This window comes from Lissotriton helveticus, chromosome 1_1, assembly GCF_964261635.1.
Source record: "Lissotriton helveticus chromosome 1_1, aLisHel1.1, whole genome shotgun sequence".
In the NCBI taxonomy this organism is placed as follows: Eukaryota; Metazoa; Chordata; class Amphibia; order Caudata; family Salamandridae; genus Lissotriton; species Lissotriton helveticus.
The window spans coordinates 2,146,272,139-2,146,287,462 of NC_136057.1; the positions used below are offsets into that span (position 1 = coordinate 2,146,272,139).

Consider the following 15,324-nt stretch of genomic DNA (forward strand, 5'->3'; position numbering starts at 1 on the left):
GCATAAATAAATAAATACGATAGACGGCTCCAGCAGACTAGGATGTTCTCATAGATCTAACAGGCTCACGACGTCACTTGACGAGCTCAGAACATTTGCACTGAGCATGCGTATGAGCTGTGGCGGCCATTAAAACGTCAGGCAAAAAATGGGCAGGGTGAGAGGTAAGGAACGTACTCCTACGTCATAAATGGGCTGGGCTTTTACATTCGGCTCCATGGTAACTGTGATAGAGCGCTTGCGGAATGGAGCACCGGAAGTGGAAGGTAACTGCGCTGCGCTGCTCTCGGACAATACTTCCGGCGAAAAGGATAGGAGCTCCCAGCCCAACTCCCGCGTGTAGCCGCCGGGTCAATGAATTAAAGGGAGCTGCGCTAGGGTGTTGCTGAGGCGCCGCCTGATAATGGAGTTGTGGCCCTAGCGCCGCCTGCTGACAACCGAAGAAAGCAGGCGTGGGAACCGCCCAGCGGCCGCTGTTACCCTCGCCCAAGCCCCGATAAGCTGCCTATCTTCCTCCCCCGGCATGGCCTCCTCCTCCGGAAACGATGATGACCTGACGATCCCCCGGGCCGCCATCAACAAGATGATTAAAGAGACTCTCCCTAACGTGCGCGTAGCCAACGATGCCCGCGAGCTGGTGGTGAACTGCTGTACCGAGTTCATCCACCTCATCTCCAGCGAAGCTAACGAGATCTGCAACAAATCCGAGAAGAAGACCATCTCCCCCGAACATGTCATCCTAGGTGAGTCTCGGGGTTTATAGTGAGACCAGGGGAAGCTTAAAATGAGGACGGGTGAGGCTCGTGGGTCTCTAGGGAGACCAAGGGAAGCTTGGAATGAGGAACGGGTGTGCTTTATAAAAGGGTTTCTCATCATCTGCATACTTTCTTCATTGTTTCATATGGGTATAGCCTGTGCATCTGCACAAGATACATAAATTACATTTGAGATATGGGTACAGGATCTATTCAAGGATTTAAAAAAACAAGCAAAGAGAACAGATGATAGACGGAATGCAGAGTAAAGCAAACATTCATCCCTAGATACAGATCTGGGTTGATTTAATCGCGTTTTATTAGTCAAGGGCTGTCCCCCCTGATGCTCATTATGTCGCCCTGATGCTCATGACAAGAGGACAACCCTCAATGCAGGGTCGTAGTTCTCTATGTTGCACCCTCTGGTGCTCTTTATGGAGTGTACCTATGAGTGCTTTCTTCTGTTTCGACAGCGCTAGTAGCTATCTGATCGGGGTCACGAGATAAGTCTTTGTATTATTTACTGTTTTATTTTTTCTGTGTTGTGGGGCAACTCACAGCACTGCTCTAAAACCGACTGAGTGTGATCTTTTTCGTTTTAATTGATAGTGTTTCTAGAGTGCAGATCAGATGGTCTGGCCTTCAAATCAAAGTACAAATTGATGCAGTAGTATGTGTAGTTGCCAGTTGTCCCCATGTCATGTAATGCCATTAACCAGCCCTAGATATATACATACGAACCATTTGCATGCAGTGCATTTTAAGCCCAGGCTGCATATAAGTTACATAGTGCAGTTTTGTTAAAGATCAAGTTTGATGTGTTCACTTGTCATCTGTGAATAGTATAGTAGCCACAAGTCTCCAGAAGTGATAGGCATTGATCGTTGCCGAAAGGTGGGAGTTTAGTGCGGCGAAGTACGATCCCTTTTCTTGGTCGAAGCAATCGTGAGTCTTAAATGGTCTGCTCTGCTGCATCGAACCTCTTGGCTGGAAGGGGATCGTACTATGGATAGTTTGTCCTCCAAGTTTGGTGGCTGATTATAACCTAAGACGCTGTAGACTATAAAGCACATATTAATGATGATCGTGGCCTCTGGGTGGAAGCTGTTGATAAGGGTCTGATATCATCTGATTTGTTTGAGCTTCTTATTAGGCAGCTGAGTAGAGGCCAGCTTATTTTGGGGAGGGATGTTTTTCACCCGTTACGCACACTATGCAACGGGATCGTGGTCTGGAAAGTGTTGCTGGAATTTCCGTTAGAGGTGAAAAATAATTTCGAGTGCTTGCCATTACGAGATGAGAGTAATTTAATGGGCTCCTAAAATTAATCTGAGTGATCCGAAGTGGCCGAGGTTAAGAGCTGCGCCATGAGATCGTTTGGTGCTGTTGTCCAGGTGTATATCTGCAGTAAGTGCACACGTTTACATATAGCACCCTGTGTGCAATGCGTGTTTGGTGAGTGGGGGAGGAGAGCCAGTTCCTAGTGCGCTCTACAATGATATAGTGTACAGGGCGTGTATTAAAGAGACCCATACTACAATGGACCGTGTACAGTGGCACATCAATCTGTGTTTTAGGCACTGAGCAGCTCGCCAAACTAAGGTATGACTCCGTTTAGGAAAGTGCCGTCGTATAATCTATTGTGTGATAAGCAAGTATCCCTTGTGTGGTTACTGTATAGCAAAGTACTTCTAATATGGATCCAATGCTCCTTTGGCTGTTTTTGTGAATGCACCAAACAGAAGCTCTAAACTCTTTATTGTTATTGTTAGTGTGGGTTTGTATAGCGCCAACTCACCGGCAGGTCTCAGGGCGCTTTTGACCACAAAACATAACAGCCTAATCAACGACAGGGGAAAGAGTGGAAGCTAAGCTGGGCTCAGCGCTGCTCTGAACAGGATAGTCTTTAGGATCTTTCTAAAGTGGAGCCTGTTTCCATCCTTACGAAGGGCCTCAGGCAGTTTGTTCCATATCCTAGGCAGCAGAGCCGAAAAAGATCTTCCACCTTTTGTGGCCAATTTAAACCGAGGGCACACAAGCAATTGCGCCTCGGAAGACCTTAGGCTTCTTTCAGGTCGGTAGATCTCTAGCCTTTCTTTAATATAGGCAGGAGCTTGTCCATAGATAGACTTATGGGCTATACAGAGACTTTTGAAAACAGACCTTTGCGTCACTGGCAACCAGTGAAGGCTCTGCAGCAGCGGGGAAGCATGTGATTTCCTTGAAAGTTTGAAGATAAATCTTGCTGCATCATTTTGGACCACCTGCAGTCTGTTAATTAATACCTTTGGTAGGCCCAGGTAGAGAGCATTACCGTAGTCCAGCCTCGAAAGTATAGTAGCCGAGACTACAGTACGAAGCATGGACTGGGAAAGGAGTGGAACTAATTTGCGCAATTGTCTTATAAGACCGTTGCAAGTTCCTACAACGGTAGAGACCTGGCTCACCATTGAAAGAGCACTATCTACCTTAATGCCAAGGCTTTTGACCGAATCGGCTGGTTTGGGAGTGGGACCCAATTCCTGGGGACAGTACAGGTCACTCCAGGGGGAGCAAGTAGATGAAATTATTAACACCTCGGTTTTTTCGGGGTTAATCTTCAGGAGGGTCCCAGACATCCATTTAACTGTGTATCTGAGTATCTCCTGTGCCTGTAACTGGGCCCGTTCAGTGTCATCCATACTCAACAACAACTGAGTGTCATCCGCGTAATTAAATACGCGGCAACCCATCTCAGTCAGAGTTTTTATTAGAGGTTGTAAATACAGATTAAACAGGAGGGGAGACAAGGCAGAGCCCTGGGGAACCCCGCATGTAAGTTCTCCCACTCCTGATACCATATCTCCCAACTGAATCCTCTGGGTTCTCCCAGATAGAAAAGATTCCAGCCAATGATAAGCTGAATCCCGAAACCCAAAGTCAGCCAACCTGTCCAAGAGTAAAGAATGGCTGACAGTATCAAACGCAGCTGACAGATCTAAAAGTATCAGCGCGCTTGGTTTTTTACTGTCAACCATCAATCTGAGATCATCCAGCACCGAGAGCATAACTAACTCGGTGCTATGGTGTGCTCGAAACCCTGCCTGCATCTCATGGAGAAGATGGTTAGACTCCAGAAACAATGCCAGGGATATCAGCACATGTTGCTCGAGAACCTTGGACAGGAATGGTAGCTGGGAGATTGGCCTGTAATTTTTCAACACTTTGGGGTCTGCCCCTACTTTCTTTATTAGCGGTTTCACCCGAGCTTCCTTAAAACTGGCTGGTAGCCGACCTGTGTCTAGTGATTTATTCAACATCGACAGGATGTGGTCCTCTAGGCTAAGGCGAGCTAGGCGAAACACACTTGGGGGACATGGGTCCGCTGGAGAGCCTGACTTTGTTTTCCTCATCAGTGTTTCAAGGCCCAATGAATCTATCCGGGGGAAATTGGACATGTGGGTTCCCGCCATAGTTTGAGCTACCTGTGGTTCCATAGAGCCAGTGGCAGTATTTTTTATCTCATTTAAAATGGTGTCAACCTTATCCAGAAAATATGTCAGAAAGGTATCACCACTAATTGTGGTATCCGTATCTTGCGCTCTCTTACTTAATTCCGCAAAAATTCTGAAGGTTTCCTTCTGGACATTGTCCGCCTCGTTAATCCGCTTTTCATAGAATGTAGCTTTAGCCTCCAGTATATGTTTTTTATAGGTGCGGAACCGCTTCCTATAATCTTCATAGGATATTTCATCTTTTGTCCTCCTCCAGATTCTTTCTACATTACGTAGTTCTTTCCTATGCTCCCTCAAAGTAGGGGTGAACCAGGGGGCACCTTTCCCTCCGCTATTAATCTTTTGAGGCTTCTCAGGTGCAATCTGATTTATTGCACTAATCAGGCAGTCCATTATAGCCTTACACTCCTGGTCTACATCGGCGTCAGGATCTATAGGTTGAATAGAATCCGTAAGTTTGGTGGTCAGCGTTTGCAAGTCAACATCTTTCCACTTACGAATCATTTTAATTTTGGGTGGTGGTTGTGGGGGTTTCGTGCCGACAGGAACATCACAATAGATCAGATGGTGATCTGACCATATACAGGGAAGCACTTTCACTAAGGTAATCTTAGGATCTAAGGTCCAAATCAAGTCAAGGGTGTGGCCCTTTTTGTGCGTGGGGGAGTCTACCAGCTGTTTAAAGCCCAGGGAAGACATGGTTGTCTCTAATGAGTCAGCTGCAGAGTCTTTTCTTTCCCTGTCCCAATGGAGGTTGAAGTCTCCTGTGACTACTATATTTTTGTACCGTGAGCATATATCAGACATGCTAGTCATGAATAGATCGTTAAAAGCCGAGGTGGAATTAGGTGGGCGATACACAGTGAGGATAGTTAGACACAAATTGTCAAACATAATTTTCACTGCGAGCATATCGGCCAAATCTATTGTTTCTGCCAAAATTTTGGTTACAGCGAATTGTTTTTTAAATAGAATGTCCACCCCCCCACCCCCCCCCCCCCCCCCCCCGGGCATTTCCAGCACGATTATGCCAGTGTATATCATATCCTGGCGGGACAGCAGCTATGATGTCCGGTATCGAATTTTCCCCAAGCCATGTCTCGGGCAGCGTCAGTATATCTATGTCTTCATCTTGAAGCAAGGTGAAGATCTCAAGATTATGGCATTGCATAGGCCTCGTATTCAAACTGGTTAGTTTCAAGGTGTGGTCTGAAGTCGACTTACCTGTATGTGGGTTTCGAATGGCCAGCTCGTTCAATCTAGCTAGCGTAGCTGGGTCTAAGGGATGTAATCCCGTATTTAATCGAAGTATTTCATCCCGTGTGTAAATAGACCAACCACCAGAGTTCCCAGCCCCCGCGCCCGTCCGGGCGCAGACGGGCTGGACTCTGGCGTGACTCCGGCGCGCTCACGCTGCGCGTTAGCATGGCCGCCCTAAGTAGCGCTCGGCCAACCACTAGTGCGGCAAAAAAGATGGCGCCGTCTGGCGTCACGACCTTCCCCTAAGATGGCCGCCAAGGGGTGAAAAAGGACCCGCGAAATGCAGTGTGATTACTATTATAGTGCAGGTGAGTGGGACTAAAAACAGGGTAAAAATAAACCCAACAACAACTTGGATACAAAACAGGATATTTTAAAATCAGTTGTAAATAGCGCTCTTAAGTGCGTAAAATGCGCTGTCTATTTAGCGCTCCTGATCTCGAACTCCCTGCCGCTATGGATTGAGGCAGCACGCCTTCGTTAGTCAAGGCAGAGCCTCAGGTTTGCCCGCCCTAAGTAGCGCTCGGCCAACCACTAGTGCGGCACCAAAGATGGCGCCGCCTGGCGTCACGACCTTCCCCTAAGATGGCCGCCAAGGGGTGAAAAAGGACCCGCGAAATGCGGTGTGATTACTATTATAGTGCAGGTGAGTGGGACTAAAAACAGGGTAAAAATAAACCCAACAACAACTTGGATACAAAACAGGATATTTTAAAATCAGTTGTAAATAGCGCTGTTAAGTGCGTAAAATGCGCTGTCTATTTAGCGCTCCTGATCTCGAACTCCCTGCCGCTATGGATTGAGGCAGCACGCCTTCGTTAGTCAAGGCAGAGCCTCAGGTTTGCCCGCCCTAAGTAGCGCTCGGCCAACCACTAGTGCGGCACCAAAGATGGCGCCGCCTGGCGTCACGACCTTCCCCTAAGATGGCCGCCAAGGGGTGAAAAAGGACCCGCGAAATGCGGTGTGATTACTATTATAGTGCAGGTGAGTGGGACTAAAAACAGGGTAAAAATAAACCCAACAACAACTTGGATACAAAACAGGATATTTTAAAATCAGTTGTAAATAGCGCTGTTAAGTGCGTAAAATGCGCTGTCTATTTCGCGCTCCAGAGCTCCTGATCTCGAACTCCCTGTCGCTATGGATTGAGGCAGCACGCCTTCGTTAGTCAAGGCAGAGCCTCAGGTTTGCCCGCCCTAAGTAGCGCTCGGCCAACCACTAGTGCGGCACCAAAGATGGCGCCGCCTGGCGTCACGACCTTCCCTTCCCTTTATAGGGATATTGTACAACGTATTTAGCTCACTCAGAATTTAAATTGTGTACAGTACCTTGCACCAGGACGCAGTGGTCCTGGGGTGGGCATATACAACTCGCCTCGTCGGGTTTTTGCACTGTTTGAAATATCACCTGTGTGTTCAACTGTGCTCTGAAGGATAGTCTTAGTGCGTTATTGCACTCACTTCTTTACGTGGAGTTGTCATACGTCTATATCTGCGACTTGTATGGTGGTACTGTGTCACATATTGTGTTCTTTACTTGAGGCAATATCATATGTTCTTGGTTCATAAATAATACATTCTGATTCCAGTATAGCACACAGTACTGCCTATTTTAGTGCCTGAATTGGCATATTACTGGGTGTTATTTTTTACACAGTTTAACAGCGTAAATTCTTCAGAGGGTTCGTTGTTAATGTATAGTGGTTTGTGGTGTATCTTCTGTACAGCACTGGTCATTCTCTCTTGCCCCACCAAACTGGGCCCATCACATCCTACATGGGCCCCGAAAAATCATAAAAATGTTACCAGACGTGCTGGTCTAGTGACTTGAATAATGTACTTGCCCTGTAAACTGGTCTCCAAATATGTGATCCTAGGCGAATATTAAATTGTACAGAGCACCTTTTTCTTCACTATCGCATACGAGAGCACCTTCAACTATGGGAGTTAAGCATTGCTGCTTTACAAAAAACTGTTTTGTTTGATTTAATAGACTAAACGTTTGCTCCATGTCTAATAGGAATCAAGCTCGCACATATGGTACACATGACCCGTGACTTACCTCTTAATTCACTAACAGCATTTTCATCAGGGCGGGGGTAGAAGTTGTTCTCTGTACGTGTTTAAAAACTGCCTTTTGATAAATAGACCACTAAAGCATGATGCAGTAGTTGGTGCTGTCATTTACAAAGAGCACATTTTCCATTGAAATGACCACAAACTTTCCCACTGACGTATAGTTTTACTGATAAAACCATATAGCGTATAAACTATAAACTGTGGAATTTGTGTTTCAGAAATAAATTGTCATTTGCACATTACCAAGTAAGGTTGTCTGATCTATGTTCATCCTATTAATTATTTTTTTTTTATTATTTTTTTTTTTTTTAAATCAAAGAATTACAAAAAAATTGCTTTCATATCCACTGAAATATATTTTGAAATGTTTGTCCAGGTCATTTAAAAGTTTTTTTTATTTGTTGTGTTCTTTTAAAAAGCTTAACATCCTACAGTCCTTCATTGCACACTTTTTGTACGGCACGATTCTCAGACAGTTCACTTCACAAAATCAAAAAAATAAAAGGAAACCCTATCCTCTAAGGTAAAAGAAACAGCAAATTGTCCGAAGACATAGCTGGCATTCGACCTCTGTCTCTGAACACAGAGCTAATGTAACGAGATGAAAACAAGATTTAAAGGCATATTTATTACTCGTTCACTTAACGAGTAAACATAACACATGTTCTCTGTCAGCTTGCCAGAATGGGCCAGTAAGCCCTAAACATTTTGCGAGTGGGCGGGTAGATTTCTCGAGGCCTACTATAACGTTTCATAGTTTTCAATTTAGTATGCAGAGTTGAAAGCAGGCAATTGTTATACAGTCACACTAACAGTACAGCATGCTCCTGCTTTCTTGTATGCTCTTGGCTCATAGAAGGTCTCATGTTGATAGGAAACTCCAGTTTCTAAATGTGGATCAGACATTGCAAATGAAACAAGATTAAATGCCATTATTATTATTTCGCTGTACTCATACGCAATACGTGCTTTATCGTGAGTTGCAAAACCCAAACCATCATCCACCACATCCCCTTTTGTTGATGAACTACCAACAATATATATGTATTTTTTCCACAATCTTTGTAGATTTAGTTACATCCTCCGCGTTACTCCATTGTTGTTCATTCTGCTTCCCAGCAATTTCTTTCCAGGATTCATCGTAGTACACCACACCACATTTTTACGCTGCACTTCCACATTCCATTCATAGCTAGCCCCGTAACACAAGTGTAATAGCTGGGTAGAGTTACCAGCCAATAAAACAGTATTTGAAAGCTTCAAATGAATAATTTGTGTTTTAGTACCGGAACCCATCTTTTATTCCCTCATATTCTACAGCATTATTCCATGTGGATAGTATTTTTGCTTGTTACGTGTTACCTGTGAAAACATCTGCTCTGTAACGTCTCCTACACAGCTTGTGCTGCTTAGAATACCCTATCGCTATCTATGGGCAATACATAAATTGAGAACATATCACTACTGCTGCCCCTCGTACAGAAAGTTGAAGAAGCGTCCTTGTATTTGCTGAATCCATATATCTTTCTAAATTCGTTATTTCTGTATAGAGTTATGTACCCTTGGATTAACATTGTGATTGGCTTGCACTTAACATAGAACCCACACTTCACCAAAAGATCCACTGTGTTTTGAGCTGGAAACAAAATTACTTGGTCTCTAGGAGGCTCAAAAATAATGCTGCGAACGTCTCAACACTGCCCTGACCAACCGTACCGACCCTTTAGAATAGATGCAAGTGTCTCATTTGCTAGGTCTCCCAGAAAGGCTGTACAAGAGTGTTTCCATCCTTCTTAGCGCTGCACTGTATCACTCATCACTTAATTTCTGCTGTTTAGTTTATACTCTCTTTCCAGTTTTCTAGGTGTGAACACTAGATGTGGACTCTTATGAACCTGAACGATTTTGCATTTTTTCTGTTACATGAGAGCACAATTTACGTCAGGGCTTTGTTTGTCTCTCTGCTGGGCCCACAACAGCGGGCCAGTGTTGCAGTAAACCCCATTGTATCCACTCATTTGCCACTAAAGTTAAACAAGCATTTGCAATGCAATAGGTCTCGCATTTACTTAAGTTTGCGCTATTGGCATTGTAAATGACTGCCTTTTATTTATGTTTTCGTTTTAAAAACATAAACAAATCACGGGAAATCTTCAGAGTTGTCAACGACCTATGCAATGACGCCAGAACCTCTCCCTCTCAACCTGCTTCACAAACGATGTGCAACCGGCTTAACGACTTCTTCAAGGAGAAGATTGACATTATAAAAAACAGCATTCAAACCAACTATGCTGTAGCAGACGACCCGGATATCTGTAGAAATCCTAACACTCTTCAGGACATCCCCCCCATTGATCCACCTAAATTACTGGAGCTAATGAACCGAGTAAAATCGGGTTCACCCAACGATTTCTGTCCCCCGCATATTCTGAAAGAAGTCTATGCTGCACTCCCCCAGGGCATACTCCCTATTCTGAACACCTCCCTATCACGAGGAATAGTACCCGATTCCTTAAAAAATGCCACCCTGGTCCCTCTTATTAAGAAACCAGGTGCCGATCCCTCCAACCTCTCTAATTACCGCCCCATTTCCCTTCTCCCTTACGGTGCAAAGCTACTGGAAGCTTACATAACCAGCTGCTTATCCAACTTCATCGAAACATCAGATTATTTGGAACCCAACCAAGCGGGATTCCGCCAGGCACACTCCACCGAGGCGGTGATCCTCGCCGTGCAGAACACCCTAAGGACCAATGCCGACAATGGAATCCATCAGGCCCTCGTACTGCTCGACCTATCGGCCGCTTTCGACACGGTGGACCACACCATACTATTACATCGTGTCGAACAAGCCGGCCTCAGCGGCGCGGCTCTCTCTTGGATCAAGTCCTTCCTGACGGACAGATCCCAGGCTGTAAAGCTGGAGAACTTCACAGCCCCCACACTCCCAACCACTTGCGGTGTCCCACAGGGCTCCTCACTGTCCCCCCTCCTTTTTAATCTTTATCTCAAACCCCTACTGCACTCCCTGAAAAACAGAAAAGTCTTCATATTTAACTACGCAGACGATTTGCAGCTGGTATTTCCCCTCAACTCCCCGGACTCCGTCGAGGAATTTCAAAAGACCATGCTGCACATTCAGAGCTGGATGGATCGGAACCACCTTAAGCTGAACCCAGGAAAGACTGAGTTAGTACTCCCTAGTAACAGCGCACTCAGTTGGGGGGCCCCACTTTTGGCCATCCTCGTTGGGCACACCTCCATCCCCCTCCCAGTCTGCCAAAAGCCTCGGGGTCACTCTTAGCGTCGATCTCTCACTGAAGACCCAGGTCGGAACTGTGATCTCCTCCTGCTTCTTTCAGTTAAGAAAGATTAAAAAAATCGCTCATCTGCTGACCCACTCTGCTCTCATCCAGGTGGTGCTCGCATTGGTTCTCTCGCGGTTAGATTTCTCCAATTCTACCTACCTGGGCCTCCCCCTCACCATCGTTAAACGCCTGCAGATTGCTCAAAATCAAGCAGCCAGATTAATATTCAAGAGCAATCGCAGGAAGTCAGCTAAACCTTTGTTGGCCTCCCTCCATTGGCTTCCCATTACCCATCGGATCACTTTTAAGACAGGCTGCATAATCTTCAAGGCTCTTCACGGAAAGAGCCCCAGGTTCGTCAACCAACTCATTAACAAACATGAACCTACCCGCGAGCTTCGCTCTACCCATCTGTCCCTCCTCACGGTGCCGACTTTTAAAAAGAAACGACTCGGCGGATCCAGCTTTGCATATCTCGCCCCAAAGACCTGGAACTCATTGCCCTTGTCCATCCGGAGCTGTACCAAGCTGACAGAGTTCAGACGAGCCTTGAAGACCTGGCTATTCAAACCAGCGTACGGTTAGAGCACTACACCATCTGCCCCCTCACTTACCATCTACCATCTGTTTTCTTCAGCGCCATGAAACCCCTGGGTGACCGTGCGCTTAACAAATTCCGTATAGATAGATAGATAGATAGAATGTCAATAACTTAAACTCTCACAAATGCTAGACCTATTGCTTTGCAAATGCTTGTTTGCTTTTAGTTTGCCTAGTGGAAGCACGTACAAGGCTTTTACTTTCTGGGGCATATGGTTAATTGAATGATTTCTGCACCCACATATCAAAGCACACCTGATGCGCAGACCTCTTTTTATGGACCCAAAGAGGTGACCTCTTCACACCACCCACATTAATATTTCATAGCCCCATTACCGCCACCAAAGCGCCTGAGCCAGGACTGGTAAATGTGCTCTGAAGTTTTAACGTGATTTAATGAGCTAAGAGACCCATGTAGTGATGTGTTACTTGTAGGTCACGGGTTCGGTTCTACAGGTGAAAAAATGAAGCACTTCTTAAGGGGCACTACGAACGACAAAAATGTTATACCAAACTTAAATTGAAACCAAAGGAAACTAACATGAAATGGACTTGAAATTCCAACTTCCTCAACGTGATATACGGTGTTTTACTGGGGGGCTTGGCTGGGCTCTGGTTGCTCTGCTTTTCAGACAACAATAATGAAGTGATGGGGTTGGGGGCAGTACAGACGGGCGCTGAAGCTGAACAACCACGGACAAAAGGAAATGTCAAAAATACAAAAAAGTAAGTGAGAGAGATTAGATAAAAACGTCACCTATTGACGATGCCAATGTTTGGTGTACTAGTAGGTGTTGTTTATTCGCACCCGGCAGGTAGGGTTTCTTAACTGAACTGCGCATGTCAGGGTGACTGGTATTTTGCTTATGGCCTGCCCGACATGTACAGTTGAGGCTAAATTATTCTAGCAGCTGGTTTTGCCAGAGCTGGACATATTTATTATCAAAGGATTAAAACCACTGCAGTCAATTCTTGTCATACTCTGCCTTATGTGTGACTCGTGTGGTTTTATCGGAGTTTCCACATACACGGTCTGGTAGATTGTTCAGTGGACTAATGCATCCAATCTAGGAATAAGTGTTTGACCTCATGGTCACAACGTCAAATATTGGTGGGTACGTACAGCCTTTCATCCTTCCAAGATCAATAAAATGTAACGAGTTGGTTAACAATAAACATCCGTTATTTTAATACCAAGAGAAAATGTTTACTTTGCAAAACAGGCGGTTATGCTGTCAGGGAAAAAAACTGAATTCCATCTTTCTCCGTGTCATTGTCCGCTTATTTGGTAAAAGTATATTCACCTTCATCCTGTGGGCATTTTAAGTCATAGAGTTGGGCGACCTTCTAACAATGACAACAAATATATCAGTATGTGTTTTTAGTATTAAATCTGTTTTATTAGTATTGTAGAAGCAAACATTCATGACAAAATCGCCTACAACCCGATGGGCCGGCTGGAGATCGTGGTACCCAACAGGTGTTTCAAGGATAACAGTGATGCAGTTGGTATTTAACACAGCAAGCCGCCTACAACCCCGAAGGGCCGGCCGCGTCTCAAATCGGGGGGACGAGGTGGGGGGATGAAAATATCGTGGTTTACAGCCTCAGGGATCCCCCGAGTACATAGCCACCCCGGAGATTCTCCCGCCAAGCCCCAATGAACGGGTGCTGCCACTGTATAGGCCACAGTTGTCAAGATGTTGGGGAAACAAAAAACACAAAAATAAAAACCCCAAATAGAACCACCCCACCCTGATCCTCCCCTTGACCCAACTACTCCACCACCACCCCCTCCCTCCCCAGGTCCAGGTCCAACAATTTCCGCAAGTAAGGACAAGGCCCCTCGGACTCCATCAGATTCGGTCTGGGCCAGGCGCAGATATCTAGGGCACGTAACCTCTCTAAATTCCATAGCCAGCAGGGAAAGAAATGGTTGCCACAATTCCGCGTATCTGTCCCCCTGTCCCGCCCCAATCAGGGAGAGCTTTTCCATGCCTAGAACCGCCCAAAGACGGTAAAGCCACCCCTGAAAAGTGGGCGTGTGAGTGGAGGGCCAGAAAGACACAATATTCTGCAATGCTGAACCCAATGCAATGGCAATCAATCTGCCCCTACGGGAACGCAGGGGATACGTGACCGGATAGGACAAACCCAGTAGTATTTAGGAGGGAAAGCGAGGGAGCTCGGTATCAAAGTGGGCATCAACCTCATCCAACACCAATTTCCAATACTCCTTCAGCTGGACGCCATCCCATAATAGGTGGGTCAGGGACTCCCCTCTCCCCACAACCTCTCCAACACGTCGCCTCCCTGCTGTGGTCCATTTCATGCAGTCTCTCAGGGGTATAGTACCAGTATGTGGCTATGTTGGTGAGCGTGTCGGTCAGTCCCATGTGATAAGCAGAGTGTCGCGCGCGGTAATATATACTGTCCCATTCTGTGGTGCTACGGGTGCCCCCCAACTCCCTCTCCCAGCGCGCCCTGCCCGAGTTGTACACCCGAGAGTACCGGTCCAGGAGTGTGCGGTATAGATCAGAAATGAGATGCTTATCCGAGGTTCTCGTGATTAGCCAATATTCGTATGGACGCAGCTGTCGATCAGCCCCCTCCCGCACCTGGCTATTCATCGCCCAATGCCGAGCTTGGGGATACCGGAGGCGCTCTAATTCCGGCAGGTGATATTCTCGGTTGAAAGTCTCGAATGGGATAATCCCTTCCTTAGTATACAAATAGACTAGGGATCTACAGCCGCCGGGCGCCACCTCGCATATGCCACCACATCCATCCCGGGGGTGAAGTCCGGGTTCTCGAGTAGGGGAGTAAGCGGAGACGGAAAGGTGGTCAGATCAGATTTAAGATTGGTGCAATCCCAGACCTCCAGTGGTACTCTCGTGATGTAGGAGGTGTAAAGATTGGGGGGACGATGCTGACGGCGGAGAAAGGGCACTTCCTGGAGCGGACGACCCGCGACCGCCTGGTCCTGAAAGAGCCAATGTTTATCTGACTCCCACCTGCTCCACTCCACCAACGTTCTCAGTTGTGCCGCCTGATAGTAAAGCAGAAAATCCGGAAGACCCAATTTCCCTTTTTCAGGAGGGAGTGTCGCGAGACGCAGCTTCGGTCGGGGTTTCCTGCCATTCCATATAAATTGCGCCAGCTCTGATTGCATCTGGCGAAGCCAGCCATCCGGCGGACGGAGGGGGATGGTGCGGAACACGTATAGAATCTGTGGTAAGACCGTCATTTTGATGGCCGCTACCCTACCCAGCCATGACATAGGGAGGTGCTTCCACCTGGTCAGCTCAGTACGAATGAGCCGACGTAGCCGTGCATAGTTGATCCCAACCGTGTCCGACAACGTTGCGGCCAGTTGAATTCCCAAGTAAGGAACTGACTTCTGCGCCCAACGGAACGGAAAACGCCTCTGCAGGTCGGCTCGCGTATGCGGGGCGAGGGAAAGGTCCAAGGCATCCGACTTGGTCATATTCACCTTAAACCCCGACACTCTGGAGAACGCACTCAAGATCTCCACACAGGCCGGGAGGGACGTGTCCGGGGAGGACAAAGACAGGAGGACATCGTCAGCATACAGGCTGATGGTATGGACATATGCCCCAAATTTGATGCTGCGTACCTCAGGAGTGATCCGCATCAGTTGTGCTAGCGGCTCCATATACAAGGCAAAGAGCAGGGCGACAGCGGGCACCCCGGCCGAGTGCCACGCTCTATAGAAAATCGTGGCGAGGCGAATCCGTTGACCCGGACCGACGCGGAGGGGTAAGAATAGCAGTTAAGAACCCATGTATGGAATCGGTCACCCAACCCA

General features: G+C 46.7%; 1 protein-coding gene across 1 annotated transcript in view; it reads left to right on the top strand.

The window, feature by feature from the left end:
- Window positions 1-230: 230 nt before the first annotated feature.
- DR1 (down-regulator of transcription 1) overlaps window positions 231-15,324 on the top strand; it is a 40,473-nt gene continuing 25,379 nt past the window's right edge. The window contains exon 1 of the mRNA XM_078659286.1: window positions 231-743. Within this exon, the coding sequence (XP_078515412.1) occupies window positions 524-743 (220 nt within the window). The 5' untranslated portion in view covers window positions 231-523. The remainder of the gene's footprint in view (window positions 744-15,324) is intronic.